The sequence below is a fragment of the Phaethon lepturus genome, unplaced genomic scaffold, assembly GCF_000687285.1.
Source record: "Phaethon lepturus isolate BGI_N335 unplaced genomic scaffold, ASM68728v1 scaffold4886, whole genome shotgun sequence".
In the NCBI taxonomy this organism is placed as follows: domain Eukaryota; kingdom Metazoa; phylum Chordata; class Aves; order Phaethontiformes; family Phaethontidae; genus Phaethon; species Phaethon lepturus.
The window spans coordinates 31,251-50,813 of record NW_010548162.1 but is presented as its reverse complement, the minus strand read 5'-3'; the positions used below and the strand labels follow the sequence as shown (position 1 = coordinate 50,813).

Sequence of the window (19,563 nt, the reverse complement as noted above, 5' to 3'; positions counted from 1 at the left end):
AATTGCTATAATTTTTCATTATTTTACCTTTTATTCTGTGCACTGTTGCAACATTGTATGTAGAAAATAAAATTCAGGAATATGTAAGATTCAAAGTTAAAAATTGATCTTTTTAGATCATGTTTCTTGTTACAATGTCTGAGAGGGAGTACTAACTTCTAAGTTCCATGGCTACAGAGGGCATTCTTTAATAAAGGAGTAAATACTCTATTTTATTTTTTTCTCAGAAGAACAACAAAAGCAATGATACATTTAAATTCTGTGCTCAACTGCTTTTTCCATGCCTGATATTAAAATACCAAGACTTCATCCTATGTCCAGATTATTATTAAAACTTTAATCTTAGATTTTTCTTGAACCATTTCAGATAAATGTCAATACTGTCCACTTTTAAGAAACAACTTTGCAATGAGATTTTTAGTAACATTATCTTAACTTCTCTGGATGTGTCTGGTTTCCATTATCTTTGAAGCTGCTTAATGCAGGCCTTGTGTAAAGCTCCTGCAAATTTTGTAAATTCTGATACTCAAAAACATGAAGTCAAATTTAATTGGGTTTATGTGCCTCTAATTCTTTCCAGATTTCAGAATTCTGAAAATTCTTGATTCCTTAAATATAGAATTGAAACTTACCCTTTCCTTTGTGGGACTCACCATTTGGTACTACTGAGATATAAGAAAATTTATATTGCAGCCTTCACTACAGTAGGCTTTCATGGTATTATAAATTTGTAGGTAATGAGTAGTGTTACTTCGTGGTGGTGGTGGTGGAGTTCTTGGTATTTCAGTAAAGTCGTTGCAAATGAGTATCACCATAATGACCTGAGTTGATTTTGATGCATTGTAGGTTCAGAACCCCTCCAAAATATGTTTTCAGAGTGTAATATATGGAGAGAAATATGCATGGAAGTAATTTTTATTTAAAACTGTACTGTAAGAGAATCTTAATAAAACTGACATAAGATTTCTGTGGAGAAATTGAAAATTACTGGTTACTTCAAGAAAGACTAAAATCAGAATAAGTATCTCTGTAGAATAATGCTCGTCAGTTTTCTGATTACTTCATGTCAGGCTTGAATCTGAACGTAGCTGATAGGAACAGGGACATTACAATTTAGTACCAATACAAGTTACAATTTGCAACTCTCCCTGCCTTTAAAACTTCATTCTGCTCTCCTTGTAGATAACATTCTTTGAAGAAAGTAAATATTACCACACATATGGCAATGTTTATGTTTATGAATGTTTATGAAACTTTTAAGAGGATAATTCATTATGGTTTAATGCGTTGATTAAACTTTGCATCCAGAAATGTAAACTCTTACTGTAAATCCTTTGAAATATTTTACCTGAGTACTTTCTGTTTATATGTCGTTCTGCAGAAAATCTTTAGATTTATAAGAAGTAACTGCCATTTAAAAGTGTTAGGCTAATAAAAGCATTATAAAATATTTTCCTTAAAGAAAGAAGGCCATAAGCCTTTGCACTATCAAGAAATAAATATTTAGAATCGGAGAAGCCTCTAGTGCAGAAAACTTGCTCAAATTGACTGTTCATTGTGTTGGTGTTAAATTGCAAAACCTGTCTACTTTTTGAGGTTTCAGAAAGTAGATGCGTGTCTGTATATAATGATATAGTGGTTTAATATATCTAGTGATATTGGTGGTTTAATTTCTCAATGTTAGTTTTGAATATATATGCACGTTTCTTTCTTAATGCATACATGGTTTTAACTGAGTTAAACTGCCAGAGGTGAATTAGATTAGGAAGAAGGATTTTATATTAGGTCATTTTTTAATAGGCCTTCTCTGGTTCATTTCTTTATTCATACCTATTCATACCATTTAGTTTCCAGCTGACCTTTAGTATGTTCTGATTCTGTCCTTTAATCTACACATTTCTTATTCATTGTGAGTGTGTTAATATGAGCATTAGTTTTTTTTCTTTGGTGTATTTTGTTTTGTTTTGTTTTTACCCAAGACATTAGATACCATTTCTCATTTGTGTGACTCTGAATTCTCAGTGTTTGTACTGATGCAATAATGTGTTTTTTATTGGGTATTTTTATTCTAATTAGAACATTGTTCTTAAATGTGTCTTTTTATAGCAACTGTGGCAGCCATGTATTATAGTTACTATATGCTACCTGATGGAACTTACTGCCTCGCGCCTCCACCTCCAGGAATAGATGTTGCCACCTACTACAATGCGTTGCCTGCAGGGGTGACTGTATCAAGCACTACAGGGGTAGCAACAGTACCTCCACCCCCTGGTACTACACCTCCACCTCCCCCAGACACAACTGATAGCAGCAGCGCGTTGACTTCTACCACAACATCTACAAGGTACGACATGCAGATTTGGTTGCTGGTTGGAGGGGTCTCTTTCTTGCACTTCAGTATGAAGTATTTAGTAAGGGTTCTGTTATTGCTGACTTCTCAGTAATATTTGCCAGTGTTTATACAGCTTTGATTACCTCCACTTTCGTCTTTGATGTTGTATGTGGTTATTGTTACTCAGCTACTATGAATTTTTTGCGTGATGGAAAATCAAGTTATTTTAACTGCATAATAAACCCAGAGAGCAAACCCCTATGCAATGTTTTTCTTGTTAAAACAAGAGTCTGAAAGATATTTATGTTCTGTTTATAAAAACATGTACTCTTGATGTTTTCAGCACAATTGCTCCAGTGGTTGCCATTATACCTCCACCCCCAGATATTCAACCTGTTATTGATAAGCTAGCTGAGTATGTTGCGAGGAATGGCATAAAATTTGAAACCAGTGTTCGTGCCAAGAATGATCTCAGGTAAGAGAAAACATTATTTTAACTTCTATTTTAAAAGTTTTAAAAATATATTTTAAAATATATTACCAGGACATATGGGTCTCAAGAAGAGAAGTACCATATTTTTTTAAACCTATTTTTATTTTTTAAATTGAAATTCAGAGATCTACTTAAAGGTAATTCCAATGCATTGTTGCCCAAATCCTCAAAACAACCAACCTAACAAACATCTCTAGAAAGCTTGGTCTGAACGTGTATCCTCTGGAAGTTTAGCCATAAGTTACAGTGCTTCCAAACATAAATAGTGTTCCATTTTCTAGAGGAAATTAGATGGCAAAGGATTGTTGGCATTTACTATGTTCATGTGCATTTTCACATATTCAGTTCTCTTTTAACAGATTTGAGTTTCTGCAACCATGGCACCAGTATAATGCTTATTATGAATTTAAAAAACAGTTCTTCCTTCAAAAAGAGAGCAGTGACAACTGTCAGGTACATATGTGTTTGTATATACATATATTAAAAATGCAATGTAAGTGAGGAAAGGACTCTGTTGGGTTACCATGAGACATTTTATAAACGGAACACTGAATTACAGAGAAGTTGTTCAGCAAAGGATGTGAATGCTTTTTCGTTGCTGGTTGCTTTTTAATTTTGTATAGCATTTAAATAAGGATACGTGAGATGCTATGATATTTAGTTCTTGCTTTTTATTATAAGTAGCCACTCAGTGTGGTTGTAATATAAAATGGCAACCCGAAAATCTTTTGGTTTTCTGTACAAGGGAATATACGCTTTGTGGAGGTTTACAGCTTTGTAGGTTTGGGATTAGTGTTCTGTTGTCAGGAAGGTTAGGTATAGCTTTTTAATAACCGTACCTTCTCGTATACCTCATGTTTCTTTGTAGAACAGCGCAGTAGCTAGACTACTTTTCTGACATGCTTTTTTCTGAGGGAGGTTTTGTAAAAGAGTCCTGTCATGATTGACTAAAACGATATTGGAGCTTCAAAATCTCACATCAGTTTCCTACTTGCTTTGCTTCTTCTAGTCCGTGTTATTAGAAGATGATACCCAGACTTGGCATCCTTGTTTTTAACTATTCTCATGTTAGTTAATCTCATTAGATTGTTCTCTTACTGAAAAGAAAATTGCAAATAGTATCAGAAATACATTATCTGATGTTAACTTTTCATGGGAAAGAGCTATTTTTTTTTTAGGCCCTATGTCATTTGTCATCTCAAGGCTTAGATTGGGGAGCCTTAAACTGAAGAAGGTAGGCCTGTTGGGTAAACTCCTCAAAATTGCTTTGTGGAAAATGAAGAAATTCAATACTAGTTGCTGTTTGAAACGCTTGTGTCTAATATTTTGTTTTAATAGTGAAAAATGTTTTGAAAACACTGTTTTTAAAGATAATGTGTGGTAAATATGATCTTATTCAGTTGATAAATTACATGCAAAATTGTTGTGTACCACAATGCTGACTGTTCTAGAATTTCTTAGTTGCAAACCAGTGGGTTGAATTCATAATACTTACATAATTAATAAGGACTTGTTAACATTTATTTTGGGGGAAATTGTATACTAACCAAAGTGTAATAATAAAGGATTCCTTTTCAAATGAGTACAGCTATGAAGCAAGCAGAAACTGGTTTAAGTCCCTTGAGGTCATGTGTAGCAATGCATATTTTCCTACTGCATGGTTTTGTAGATATTGCCATTCTCTTTAATTTTTTAGAATAATGATTTCAATATTATCTTTATGCTTTAGTAATATATATATAGGCAACTAATGCAATTGATTGCTCTCCTTTTGGCCGTTAAAGTTAATAAGAAATTGTAGTACTGGCTCCAGTAAATACTGGGTGAAATCCTTGATTTCCTTATGTTTTTCCCCTTCAAGGATTTTCAGAAATTAGTTCTGTTGGTCAGGGAATGGCTGCAGGGAGCAAGGAAAGGGTCTCCACAATATCTGGTATTTCAACATTAAGTATACTTAACAGCAGCCAATGGAAAGCAACCAAACTATTTATTGAGAGAGGCTCATTTAAATGTTACATTACTTAATGTCATCTCCTGTCTCACCATATAAATATTTTTAATGTTCTACAATACCCATCTTGAGATTTTTATACTGTGAGTTTAGAGGTTGTCTTGAATGATTCAGTCATGTCATAGCAGAACCAGTAATTCTTTACTCTTTTGAAAATCTCAGCACTGTATCAATTTAATGCCACAAAAAACATCGGTAGGCCCAATGTTCTTCAGCAAAATCTTGTAACAAATCAAGCATGTTAACCTGTGTTGATCCCTGTAAAACTTTATTTTGTAAAGAAGGTATCATGCAATTGTACACTAGGAAAAACTGTCATAAGCTTTCATTCTGTCACTGTGAATTAAATTTACTGGATTTTGTCCTCGACCCTGGAGATCAAGACCTAAAAGAATATACTTTGCAAAAAAAGTGTATGCTTTTAGGGTCTGATTTTACAAACATAATTTTTAAAACAATTGTTGGCAAAAGTGTACTAGCTGAAGAACATTTTCTTTACGGTAAATAACAACACATTGTAAGTCTGTAGTTTTTGCAGCCTGTGGGTTTATATGAAGCAGTGCGTTATTTAGAAGCAGCAGACTTTTGGTCATGAGTGCTTATTGATGTAAAATTAGTTGTTTGTGATTAGCTGATAATGTGATTTTTGAAATGGCTGGCAAAATTGCAGCTCCACAGACACTGCGTGAATTCTTTCATGAACTATCCAGGTAGTAAGCTTGCACATTTCTTTTGAAAAGGGAGTATCTTCATCTGAAGATGTTCCAGCAGATACTGTCAGTGATACACCAAGTGAGACTCAATTTGCAGATGAACATGCACCTGAAGATGCATCTGAGCCAAGTGCTAAGGGAGTTCCAGGAACTAAAAAGGATGTTCCTCCTTCTAAAACTGTCAGTGATGGTAAATTGGTGAAAGGTATGTTAGCATGATTTGTTGGGCATGAAAATATTTGTTAGCATATACTTCAGGAAAAAAAAAGGTGGGGGGAGAGGCAAGGGGAAAGTAGGGAAAAGAATTTCATCACGTGGAAAATAGTTTCATAGAAGCATCAAAAAGGACAGAAATAAGTAATTTGATTGCTTTCATATTTCTTTCTTATCAGACTATTAGGTATTTATGGTCTGACAGAATAATTTTTTTTATTTTAGCTTTGTGCAAGGTTGAAGGCTTCATGCAAAAAAGCTCTGTGCAAAAAATAAATTATTCCTTCTGAATAAAAGCAGTAGTCTTATTTGAAACCATACATATGGAGGAAGTACGCTAGGCTTATTACTCAGTTGCTCAGTCTTCCTGTGTTGGATGTTAGTCATGCTGGAAAAAAAGACCCTTTTCATGTCTAAGTGGAATGTTTTTCCTCTTGCAGTCATAGCAGCAGAGGGACAAAATGGGAGGATCTCTTGGAAGCCAGTCAAAGTCAGCCAACACACTATTAGTGTCCTGAGTTGGAGAAGCAATTATTTGTACCTGGGAACTGATTTCCTAGCCTATCGGGCAAAGATCTCTTAAAATTCCTTCTTTTCAGTAAAAACTAGAAACTTAAATCTTTTAAATAGAACTGAAAGCCACTGAAAAAAACCCCAAAAAAACAAAACAGGAAAAACACTTTTGACCTGTGTTCCCATGGATGGGTATTGTCTTCCTGCTATTTCAGTGGCTTTCTTAATTGCTGATAAGTTTATCTACTCCCTGTGGTCCCTTGGAGTTCTTCTCTCTTCCTGCTCCTCACTGCAACTTCTTTCCTTCCACGGGCTGCAAGCTCCAAGCTCCTTGCCATGGTTTTCTGGCTGGCCATACTCTGCAGTTTCTTCTCTGGGCAGGTTGAGTAGCTTCCCCAGGGAAGGAGCAATATTCCCTGTCTTCAAAGATGGCCTATTAAGAGTATGTAACATACAACAGAAAATTATTGTTAGTTATTCTTACTGTGTTATTAATAAATGGCAAACTGGAACCTGTGCTTTAATAACAATCTGCTCAAATGTAGGTGGAATGTAACCAGCGAGTCATTTCATGACAAACCTATTCCTATAAACTTAACTTTCATTTCTTCTAATATGGTGCAAATCCCACTTTCTTGTAACCTAAATACAGTACTTGGCTGCAAGACAAACCTAACCTCCGCACTAGATTTTTCTTCTGCCTCTGAGGGAGTAAAATCCCATTTTAGGATTTGTTTTGTCATATGAAAAAGCTGGAAAATCACTATTATAATATGTATTCTTTGGAATTCTTGAGTTCTTTATTTCTGAGCCTATTTCCTTACTCCTCAATTACAAGATGCAAAGCTTATATTTTATAAACCTTGCTATGTAATTTAATTATTGTGTTTAAATTTCCCTGATTAAAATTTTCTAGGATATATATGCAAAAGGCATTGTGAGAAAGATAAATATTGCAGCAGACCATATGGTAGTAGGTTGCTTTGTTTGAGATGTGTGAGAAATTCCTTATTTCTTATTCCATTCTTTATTCTTAGAAGTTGCATTTTGGATAAATGGTTTAGAGATTAATTCTCTATTTTTTTCAGAAAATGGTTCTCAAAAAACATACCAAGGAAAGTTCTGAGAGTCAAAAGGATTAGTTCAGACTTAAGCATAGCTAATATAGAACTATATTTAGTATTTTTTGAAGATCAATTACCTAGCTTGAAATGATCCACAATTTCCTTTTTATTGTGGTATTCCATGGTTTTTACAGGCATTCTTTTTACTTTCAGCGTGCTGGCATGCGCGTGTTGTGCTGTCTTTTTGTGTTGGAGTAGTAGGGTCTGCTTGAAAGGACTAGCTGACCACCAATCTGGCTACAGGAAGACTAGCTAAGACAGTTGGTGAAAAGTACTTAGCTTTTGCGTTTACATCTCCTGTAATGCAGTGCTGTTAACTCTCCGAAGTAATTAATTTTCATATGAATGGAAATAAGTCTTTAGATACTGTTTTGTGAGTATGCCAAATGCTGCTGTTGTGCATACCATCAATTTAGTGTGAAGGAAACATAAGGGACCATATCATACTGTAGTGTGTCAGATAGGAACCTGAGCACAGAGCGTTTTCATCTTAAGTCTGTAAGATTAGATTGTTCATTTGGGAAAAGAAGTAGTAGTGAAACTAAAATTTATTTGGGACAGGATAGGAAATTATTTATCTCGTATCAGGAAGCGTAATTCCTGAGATGGTTTAGGGTACCATGCCATAGGGTACCATTCCTTTTTCCCTGCTGCTACTGAATATTAGAAAAAGCCTTTGAGAGAGATCTTTACAGGGCAAATGAAGTTTCCAACATTTGGTTAAAAAAAAAAAGAAAAAAAAAGATTGTGTTGTCCTTTTCCCCAAAATAATAAGCATAAACCGAGGATGATACAAGTTTCTTGTTTTTGTGGTGTAGTCTGCATGAATAATGGATAAAGTCAAGAAATTCAACCTGCTTTCTACTGTGGTCTAATGAAGTGTAAAATCTTACCCATTCATTCACAGCATCATTTGCTCCAATAAGCTTTGCAATCAAGGCCAAAGAAAATGACCTTCTTCCTTTGGAGAAAAACCGTGTTAAATTAGATGATGACAGTGATGAGGAGGAAGAAGAGGGCAAGGAAGGCCAAGAGAATGCTAATAGCACTTCAAACCATACTCCAGCTGTTACCACTCCTTGTACTGTTGCTGAAGAGAAAAAACCTCAACTTACACAGGAGGAATTGGAAGCTAAACAAGGTATCCCATATTACACTGAAAACAAAATGAAAGATTGAGTCCTTCAGGCAAACTACAAAACTGTCATGTGAATAAGTATGGCATTTTAGGTATTTCGAATCTTCACTATATCATGTTAACAGGAATCAGAATTTTTTTCTTTTCCCACAGTTTTCTGCTTATTGTTACTGAAATCTTTATTGGCTGCTCAGCTAAAATCAAACTTGTAACACACTGGAGTTGAGTACTTTGCCCTAATGCATGATCTTTCTGAATTTTATTTTGTTTTTCCATTACAACCTCTGAGTAAAACACTAAACTTGTAGTTTCCAGATTGCGTTAACAGAGCCCAGAAAAAGGCATGTCCATTTCTCATTTTCTTCAGAGAACGATGAAATGCTTCAAGCTCTTTTTCAGTTATATAGCACTCCCATACAGACTAATATCACCTTGTTGATGTTTTGTCACTCATATAATGCCTTGCCATTATTAAGTCTTTGTATGGGTTTTTCCTGTTACTGTGTTTATGGTATGTAAGGGCAGAAGGGTTTGCTGTCTGAATTTGAATGAAATGATCTTCTAAAGGGATCAGATTGTCTCCATTCCTCCCCAAGGCTTTTTCACAACAGAGAGTGTTTAATAAAGTGGAGATGCTGTCAGTGTTTACTAGCTTAAAAACTTAATATTTCTCTTACAACTATAAGTATGCCACAGGAATTTAATTTTCCGTTTTCAAAATGGTTTTTTGGCTCCTAAGTAGCAGTTCCTTTGTAAACTTTAGTAGCACAAAGTATGCTATGCTGATACGTATCTAAAGCAAATATGAAATATTTGTATGATAATAGAAATGAAGTGTAAAACATGTTTGGAAAAAGTTGTGTAGTGGAAAAACTATGCAATCGAACAAAAAACTCACCTTGTACATGCACAGAACACAAAAGTGGAAGTGTAAGATGAAAAAGGTTAGACAAAATACCCATTAGGAACACAGTTAAATAAATTGGCTTATTCTCTTTCTGGAATCACATAACAATAATTGTTGGTTGTAACAATGGTGGAACAGTTTCTGAAAATTTCTGGAGCAGCCCTTGTGTAAGCATTTTAAGATGTATGTTAATAGGGCTGGAAAATGAAGGGTGAAGATCAGATCTGTAGGAAGAGCAAGGTGGAGAGTTTGCATCACTTTAACAAGTACAAGAAAAAGCTCCTGTATTTACAGTGCTACATTTTAGGTAGCTTTTGTAAATAGAAAAGGACAAGTACCCTGAATTTTCAGGATTTAATTTCATGTCATTTTCTTCAGGCTTAAAAATTTTTAGCTCACCTGTACTGTTTTTCATCAAGCAAATTACATATCTATGATTTAAGATGCTTGGAATTTCGTAATTTCATGCTGATACATTCTTATATCTTTGAACGGATGTATTAGAAAGGATTGCGAATGGTTAGAGGGGCTGTATGGTTGGTTGTGTTGGGGGTGTGTGTGTTTGTTTCAAGGAAACTTAAGTTCCCCAAGTGTGACTCACTCTAAACTCTATGCTTAATTGTCTGTCTTAGCAAAGCAGAAACTAGAGGATAGATTAGCAGCTGCAGCAAGAGAGAAGCTTGCACAGGCCTCCAAAGAATCAAAAGAAAAGCAGCTGCAAGCAGAGCGCAAAAGGAAAGCTGCACTGTTCTTGCAGACCCTGAAAAACCCTCTGACAGAGGCAGAAACTGAGAAAATTGAAGAGAATTCTTTCAGTAACGAGGTAAGCAGGAAGTAGATTTCTCTTTACCATAAAGTTAGCAGAAAACTTGCCTGTAGAGCGTGAATCTCACAGTATGTTATGAAGTTGACTGAAGAGATCGAAGCTTTTCTAAATGAGGAGAAATTTGAATTTTAAACACTGTTAATCTTTTTCAGTTGTCTTACATATGTCTTTCATCTGTCATTAAAGAACTGGTAGAGAAATATGATGCATAATTCAGAGCTCAGTTAGCCAGTTACAGAATGGAAAATGAACTTGCAAATTTAACTCTAGTAGTGGTCTATGAATTAGAATGCTTACCTTTCAGGAGTATTTGGATATCTGTTGTGATGTTTACATATTTAATGTGTATTTTGATTTCAGAAACAATTCACGGGCAACTGAGCTTACTTTAAGATTTATTTTGCACCTATTATGCTGGGTTTTGTTGTTTGATTTTTATTAATTTGACTGGCATGAAGCTGAGAGGCATAGTTAGTGATGATAGTAATCACAATCTATGTGATTTAAGGTTTCTATCTGGGACATCCATACGCAAGAAAATAAATATATCAGTGGGAGAAAACTAGGCTATATAATGGTTGCTTTTCATCATCTTTGGTTTAATTGAGTATTTCATGTAAACTCCTTAAATGCTTAGAATGCTAGGATATTATTCTGTCTTTCAGGCCCAAGTTTAGTATAGGAGTTATAAAAGATTTTATTTTATTATAGGGATATGATTTTTAAAATAAAGCTAAATTTACAGACAGTGGCATAAAATTCAAACAAATACACGTAGGCATGTTATTCACTGGGCATAGTCAATGAAGAGTTAAAACAAACATCTCAGTTAAATAATTGAGGGAGCTAATTATTCTGCTAGCTGTCTTCCAGAGAACTGCGTACTGTCTATGCCTACTTGATCATGAAATGACCCATCTATTGGGTTTGTTCACCAGAATCTCTTATTTGGAGAGTAGAAGCAAGTGTCTTTGTAGCCAATCAGTTTTGAGTTCAGATTGTAGCAATTCAGTTTTTTCCTGCACTTCTTTCAAAGACAATTTTTCATAGTTGTGTTAGAAATTCAAACCCTCTGCTTCTTTCTAGAAAACTACTAGGAAATAGTCATGTGTCAGAGACAGACTGCTTTCCGGCCTTCTACCTTGTAATTCTCTTGTCCATTTGCACTCATTTTCATTGTTTGGATAGTCAACCACAATAGGTAATACTAGGGTAATACCAGTTTGAGGGCTTTCAGAAGCTGTTTTAAAGTAGGTCATCATGATATTGCACTCTTAGGCCAAATCTAAGAGTAATCTGGATATTGATGAGGACTCTACTATTAGGTTTTAGGAACACAATAAAATTGCTAATAAGTTCCCTTGCTATTTGTCTGTTTGGACTATTGTTTCCAAAGGAAATTAAAAGTTGATTTCTCATAGCCATACGCTGGACTACTAGAATTTATCACAAAGAGGAAAAAGAGGATTTATCATACAGAAGAAACTGCTCATCAGTTAGTTTGCATTATATTCTGCAGCAAACAGAACTATTACTAGTCAGTCTGTTCATGAATAGTTATAATAAAAATATCTTCTTGGGTAGAGCCTCTAGAAGCCAGTCTTATAAGACTTAGAATTTTTGAGTGGGCAAGGTTAAAGAGGAATCTTGGGCCAAAAGACCTCAGTAATGAAACTTAAATACAGGTTTTTAGATTTTGGTTTTATATTTCATTACTGATCAAAGCCACACTTTTGCTTTTTTCCCTACTAATAATTGGAAAATGCTGTTTAAAATAGCTAAGAAGTAATGTGTTTCACATAAACGCTTTCTGATTTCAATAAAATAACTACAATTTCAAAACTCTAAATGAGGGATTTGAATTTATTATATAGGAAAATCCTTCAAGTATTGATTTGTCCATGCATGATAGCATTGTCCTGAAGTTTTCTCTCCATTTGCAGGTTTTGGCAGCAGAGCTATGTTCTCAATCAGAGAGTCACTTCCCCACTTACATTGTATATTTTGCATTTAAGTTCCGATTTGCTTAACTTCATGCACAGATGAGAATAGGCTATTTTCCTACTTAGTTTCTATTCTTTCTTTTTTTCTTTACGCCTTGTTCCAGCTTTTTCACGGAACTACTCTCTCTTTCTGCTAGTATGGTGCTTGTCCTAGCTTAAGAAATGTCGTGTGTTAGCCCCAGCCGGCAGCTAAGCCCCACACTTGCTGACTCCCCCATGGTGGGACAGGGGAGAGAATCAGAAGAGTAGAAGTGAGAAGTGAGAAAACTCATGGTTTGAGATAAGGACAGTTTAATAGGTAAAGCAAAAGCCACGCACACAAGCCAAGCAAAACAAGGAGTTCATTTACCACTCCCCATGGGCATGCAGGTGTTCAGCCATCTCCAGGGAAGCAGGGCTCCATCACGCGTGATGGTTTCTTGGGAAGACAGATGCCATCACTCCAAACGTCCTTCCACCTCTTCCTCCTTCTTCGCCCCAGCTTTATATACCAAGCATGATGTCCTATGGTATGGAATGTCTCTTTGGCCAGCCTGGGCCAGCTGTCCTGGCTGTGTCCCCGCCCAGCTTCCCATGTTCCCCAGCCTTCTTGCTAGCAGGCCAGCACGAGAAGCTGGACTGTCCTTGACTACTTGGCAACAACTCAAAACATCAGCACATTATCAACATTTTCTCATCCCAAATCCAAAACATAGCCTCACACTAGCTTCTGTGAAGAAAATTAACTCCAGCCCAGCTGAAACCAGGACAGAAGTGATAATTTTACTTCCAGGAGTGTCAAACTCATTTTTATTCAGCCTAAGTATCACTTCAATGTAAGTACTTGCCAATGCAGCGTGATCTGATGCATGCTTGCTAGAAGGCAGGGGAGTCTGTGTTCCCAGCACCTGTACGGACACCTCCAACAAGTCCAGACGATCTCTTTTCTTAATGGAAGAAAAACAGTCAAAATTCATTTTCAACAGTCACCTTAGACTGATGTGTTCACTGCGATAGCTGTAAACAGCTGTGGGGAAAAGGTAGGAATGGGATTTGGTGTAGACCATGTAGTTCTTGGAACTTAACCTGAATAGGACCGGAAATTTATGCAGCTTGGGGTATTGTTGCAGGACTCTTCACAAGCCAGTTTGAAATTTGTGTGTTTGTCTGTATATGTTGCAGTCAGATGTTCCATGCACATTGCAAATACAAATATTGTTGGGAAGTAGAACCTCAGTTTCCTGGTTCTGGAATTATATTGCTTCCACAAAAGCCAGTAAATCACTTTTGATTGCACTTATCAAGCAAAACTTCATCTCTGGATACTGATAGAAAATTTCAGATACTGATTGTGACAGACTGATTACAAGAATGAATGACATGGCTTTCCACCTTTTCCTTTCCCACAGAAAGATTTCCAGTACCTAATGAGTAATTCATTGCCTGGTTTTTGATTTTTTCCAAATAAATCATGGATTACACCTCAAAACACTTGCAAGAGAACAGGCAATTGAAAGAGACATACCTGCAGTTTAGGTGATCCATTTCAGTAGCAGCTATGTGAATTGAGTGTGGTCACATCCCAGGAGAGATCTTGTTTGGCATTCTCTTTGCTACTGCTAACAGATATACCTGACAGGCACAACTTTTTTCCAGTTACATCTTGAAGAGTGAATGCAAAGAGACATTGACAATGCTAAACTCCCCAGACTTGCAGTTCTGTTCTCCTTCTCAAGGGGATTTGTCAAGGACATAGATATTTCTAAGCTAAGGTTCTTTTGATATTTTTCTTTAAGAGAATGCCTGAAATAACGAGTAACTCTTCAGCAACAGCTGACTTTTTCAGAAGAGCAGATGAGTGTCCTTACTCACATCTGAACTTTCTGATGTTCTAAGCAGAACTTGCTAAAAAGCAAGTGAACTTTTCAACAAAAACCACACCCTAGTCCCACTTCTCAGTAAACTGATTTGCTAAAAACTTCTTTTTTGTTCTCCCACGTATGTACAGTTTCAGAGAAGGCATTTCTTTTTCTCACACAAAAAAAATCCAGTGTATTTAAGAATTTTAAAGTAACCGGTTTCTCTGCTTCTTACTAATTGAGAGGGTTTGGAGATGCTTTCTTTGTAAAAGGGTTTATTTAGAATTTCAGATATATATTTAAATGTTACTAATGTGACCTTGTTTTTTGAACTAAAATTGACTCTTGTATTGGGAATGCTAGTACTGTATTAATGAAAAGTCTAAAATGCCATCATGTCTTTGGAAGTAAGATTCCCCCCAAGTGTAATTTGCTAATTGACATGCTTATATATGTTTATATAGATATATGCATATAGATTTTTGCATATAAAAGTTTATTTTGAAATGTGAATGTTTTTCAAGCTGTTGTCTTTCCATTTGCTGTTTTTGAAAAAGCTTCCATCTACATTTGTTCCAATGATAATCTGCCTTTTGCTCTACTTGCCTGCTTTGCCTATTCATAACAGCCCATTTGATTCAAGAAATTTTATTGGAAAAAGATAAGTGAAATCATATTGGTCATTTGTTAACCTTTGTTGTATATAGACTGAGAATCCAGTAAGCTGCATCATGATGTCTAAATCTGTTTATAAATAAATATGCAGCACAGGGGTTTTCTAAGCTTTTTCAGCCATGTTTCATAAACAAAAAGATGTATTTAAAAACACTGATTGTAGAAGTAACAAGACGTAACTACAGTGGCTGTAATTTAAAAAAAAAATATGTATATAAAAAAGTCGAGAGGGTTATGTAAAATTAATTTTGTAGTTTGGTCAATGAAAGAAGAAAACAAAGAAAAAAATTAAATATTTAAGTCCACCAAAAATGTCCCTTAATGTATTTCATCCCCTGTTTTGGGGGAAGGAGCATGCAATGAGGAGTCCAGCAAACAAAGACTGATATGCAGTGGTCATAGAGTTAATGCAGTGGAATGTTTTTTGTAGCTTAAAATGTGTCTCAAAAAATGGAGTAATGACTAAGATGTATAAAGCATGTAGAGGAGTTGAGAATGTCCATGGGAGATGTATAATTCCCATGAGAGTGCCCCTGCCTAATAACTGTATAAAAACTAGTAATGCTATTCATGTGTATACACAGTGTACATTTGTGCTGAAAACCTGCTTATCACACTGTATAGAAATGCGTTAAATGAGCAAAGCTTTTTTTGACCTCTTGTCAGATTCTCCTGATACCTAGCATTTCTTTCAAGGAATGCTGGTACTGAGAATACATTATACCTTTGAACAAAATTGACTCTACTGACTGCATGTGAAGGACAGTTGATACGGAACATAGTGCTTTTACTTTTTTGGCTTCAGCTGAATCTTACAAATAGTCAGGTCTACTTTTTCCTTAACTGCTTTATTTCTTTTATATGGTTTCCTGTTTTTCCTTAAAGTGAAATCGAGCAAGAGGAACAAAAGGCTAGAAAATGAGCTTGAGCAGTGAAGCAGCACAGCTTTTCACAAATGTCTCCTCACCATTCTTGCATACATTACAACAGTTCTGCGTAATATTTTCTCAAACCAGTACTTGGAAAACATGTAGCTTAGCTCAGTTTCCAAAACTGATCAGCTTCTAGTAGCATTGTAGCTAGCAAAGTCTTTGCCCTCTTTCAGGACATGGATAAACAGAAAGTGGGTGGCATCTCACTTCTTCTGTTTACATGTATAATTCACATAGACACTTCCGTAACAAGAAAATCAGGCCAACTGGCACACCTGTCAGGTAGTGGCAGTAAAGAGAAGTTGCCATCGTTCTGCAACAATTGTGGGTTCTTTGTCCTACAACAGCAAACAACATGTAGTTTTAACAACTGCAGTTCTTCTAGATATGCAGAGGTGGAGTACGCCAGGTTATCTGGAGTGCTGCATTGAAATACTTTTTCATTTTTACGTAAAGTAAGGGGTTTCATAATCTGAAATGCAAATGTTATTCGAAAATTACTAAAATTCATTTGAATTTTAAAAATTAAGAGGACATTTCTATTTATATATATTTTTATATTGGTAGAATAAAGACTAGCTGTGCACATTTCCATATATATATATATTTACCAAAACCTGAATTAAGTAGATTAGAAATTGGGAGAGGCCACATAGTGTGTTTGTTTTCATTTGGTTTGGTTGGTTTTACTTTCCTTTCTTTCTTCCCCCCCAGCTTAATAAAGCAAATATGCTGGCTTTTGGCACGAATTGAATTCTGAGTATGTGTCACTCTTTGGTAGCAGGCCTTGCTACCGTACCCTTGGTATAGTATAAAATTTTTGCCATTTTTTTTCAGGGGTTAAAATGTTGTTTGTCTGCAAATGTGCCAGTGCAAAACTCTTGATTGTCCCTAACCCTGTCCATCCGAGCAGCATTGTTCTTGGGTGCATCTGGGAGCAAAAGGTTGGAAAAGAGAAAGGAAAAGAACCTGTTAGGGAGCTGTGATCCGTGTGCAGCCAAGCCTCACAGAAGAAAATTGGCATGGTTCAGTGTCTTGCTGGTGAACACTTGCTTCATGTTTTTTTAAGTGGTTGATAACGGTAGCAGGTTATAGGAGTCTTGCAGAGGGAAGATCTAAGCTTCCAAATCATTGCTTCCAGCAAAAAGTTTTGGTAAACATAATTTGTGTAGGTAAAATCCCCTCCCTGCTGCCCCTGACTAATGAAGGCCTGCAGACCTGCATTCTTTGTCAAAGAAATTGGTCATAAGTGACCGTTAAAGTAATTTAATTGATAAAGTGTCTCCCAGAATCTACTGGGTGCTGGTCATACCTGACAGCAATAGAAGGGGCCACCCATAGGGGTGGCTGGCTAGACAGGGCACAGTGTATTTACCTTCTTCAGTAAGTTACTTGATGTAGTGACAGGTGATCTGCAAGTGTAATAGCCCGATTTTTGTATATAGGGCATGATTTAACTAATGGTGTGTCTGATGGGTTCCTAATATGGATTATTCTGCTAATCTCTCGTATTTTATCCTCTGTCAGAAATGCTTTAAGGGTGATAGTACTTTGATATGCATGCAAGACAGTTAGCTGCACCCAAACTGTTACCTGTATAAACCTTAGTATCTGATTTAAACAAGGAGAGAAATCCCCAAATCATAATGTTGCAAAAACAGACAGGCACATGATTTGAAAGTAACTCTATTTTAATGGCTTGTCCCAAATGTCATCTGCCGTTCTGCCTCTGAATATAAAGATTCTATAGCACAAAGCAAAACTTTACTTCTTTTGGCTCTTTCATCTTCCTCATTTTGAAGCCCTGTTTTATCATTTGTTTCTTTAGATGGCTTGTCCTCCCTTGTGCCCTGTATGTAACAATTATTTTTGTTTTCTGTGAAAAGAGTGAAATAGAAGTGTGCCATGTTTAAAAATAAGATGCTATTCACGTTTTGCCAAGCATAACAGGATTACCAACAACTGTACATGGTGTACGTCTTTCATGCTTACTGCTATAGGTGATCCTACTTTCTTTAGCAATGAACTTAACGATATTACTGTGTGCCTCTTGGAATAATAATGTAGAACATAATTTTAATGAAAACCATCCAATACGTATTTAAAGAAAATATATTTTAGAATATTTCAGGGTGATTACTTTCTTACTTAATTTCCCGCCCCCCCCCGAATATAAGTATCCATCTTCTGTTTGGCATGGAAGAGGGGGTGTTTGTAAATTTCCCTTATCTTGCTTTTTCAAAGACAGATAAAGCATAAAGCAAAATGTCACATAATAATGTGGCATTTGGGGGATGGATAGCTTGCTGTCCGTTTGGAACTTTATTCATTGCAAGAACCCTACTATCAAAAACTACGTGAGAGTTGTAATTTCTGATACTGTAAATACTTTAATTAGTATTTAATAGGGGGAAAAGGTAAATATCGGGAACTGTGATCTTAAGATAGGTGAGGGAGCTAAGAATGTTCTGTGTCTTGACTTTTAGTCTTCAAAGTACTCAAGATACAGAGGCATACTGATCCATACAGCAAACAGATTCACAGCTACTTATCTCTTTACAGTTGACCCTTCAAAATTGAGAATGCAAAATTCTGTCTGTTTCTAAAGAACTTATCATGGTCAGTGTACTGTTAATAGCTATGTTTCAGTGCAACAGCTAAACCCTGATGAAACTGTTGAGTCTTTGAGTATTGAGTATTTAATTTGTTCTACAGGAAATGTTTTTATCACTTCTATTTCATCATTTTGGGCCAGTTTATTGAGGCTAGGACTGACAAACTCTTCTAAAAGCAGTAACTGCTGACTTTGATGCACAGAGCAATCATATACTTCCATTGCTGGTAGACAGTTGGTTATTAAGTCTCAGTCAGGGACTGCTTCACCATAAGGTTTGGGGAACCTGTGGTAAAAAAAGTGCAGTGGTAGAAAAGAATCCGGAGTATTTTCAGATTTTAATGAAGTAAAAGAATTGTTGATTAACTCTTCATAGTTCTGACATTGTTCACTCTTGATCTAACATAGGATTCAAATTAGTGCAAAATTCAGCTCTTCAGAACTGAAGAAATACTAGCCAATTGTAAAAGTGTTAGTAACTTTATTGATTATGTTCTTTACCAGTTGATTTTGTTTGTACCAGGATCAATGCTAGCGTGTTGTTCTGTTGCAATAAGCACCTTTTGGTTCACTTCTAATGCTGGCTTTGTGTGTTGATTAAGTAGTGTAACCCCAGAATAACTAGTGTGTCTGGTCTTATGAATACTGCAAATATGCAAATGTCTTGTAATGAACTGAAGTGCTTATTCTGTTCTCATATAGCTATAAATTCTTCCTAATACAGAGCTCTTTCCTAGCCCTTTCCTGCTAAACAAGAGTTGTTGAATCATCTTTTTCTCCAAAAAGATACCTCTGAAACGTTTTTTATACCAAGTGTTTACTGTAGGAAGCTTTATTTTAGTTGATTTGCTTCAGTCATGCAAATAAAATGCTGAAGAACAACTCTGCCAGTGAAATTGTCTGACGCTGTAGTGTTTAATAAGGGCCAGAAAAGTGTGCAGTTACCTGAAGTGGACAAAGAAGTGAGATTCAGTGAGTGCTATTTGAATGTTTGCAGTGCAATTTCTAAGAAGAGCTCTCAAAAAATTTAGATCTCTCATCCTTTGAGATGCATAATGAAATTCATCAGGTAACCAGTTTGTTGTCATGCTTTCCAAAACTGTGTTCTGCTAGCTTGCAGATTTGTGATGCTTGGTCGGTAAAACAGAGTATTTCTGCCTTTTGGAAAAGTTTAATATAATCTCCAAGTATCTGTGCTTGCTTTGATTTCCACACAGACCCTCGCCCCCCC

General features: G+C 35.9%; 1 protein-coding gene across 4 annotated transcripts in view; it reads left to right on the top strand.

Moving 5' to 3' along the window:
• SFSWAP (splicing factor, suppressor of white-apricot family) overlaps positions 1-19,563 on the top strand; it is a 50,969-nt gene that overhangs the window by 13,404 nt on the left and 18,002 nt on the right. For 2 of the 4 annotated variants that reach the window (XM_010289870.1, XM_010289868.1), the window contains exons 8-13: positions 2,107-2,344; positions 2,676-2,807; positions 3,185-3,278; positions 5,577-5,754; positions 8,307-8,540; positions 10,077-10,267. In XM_010289870.1, coding sequence (XP_010288172.1) covers positions 2,107-2,344; positions 2,676-2,807; positions 3,185-3,278; positions 5,577-5,754; positions 8,307-8,540; positions 10,077-10,267 — 1,067 coding nt within the window. Of the gene's footprint in view, positions 1-2,106; positions 2,345-2,675; positions 2,808-3,184; positions 3,279-5,576; positions 5,755-8,306; positions 8,541-10,076; positions 10,279-19,563 lie in introns of all 4 variants that reach the window. The other 2 variants (XM_010289871.1, XM_010289869.1) reach the window with 1 other exon arrangement.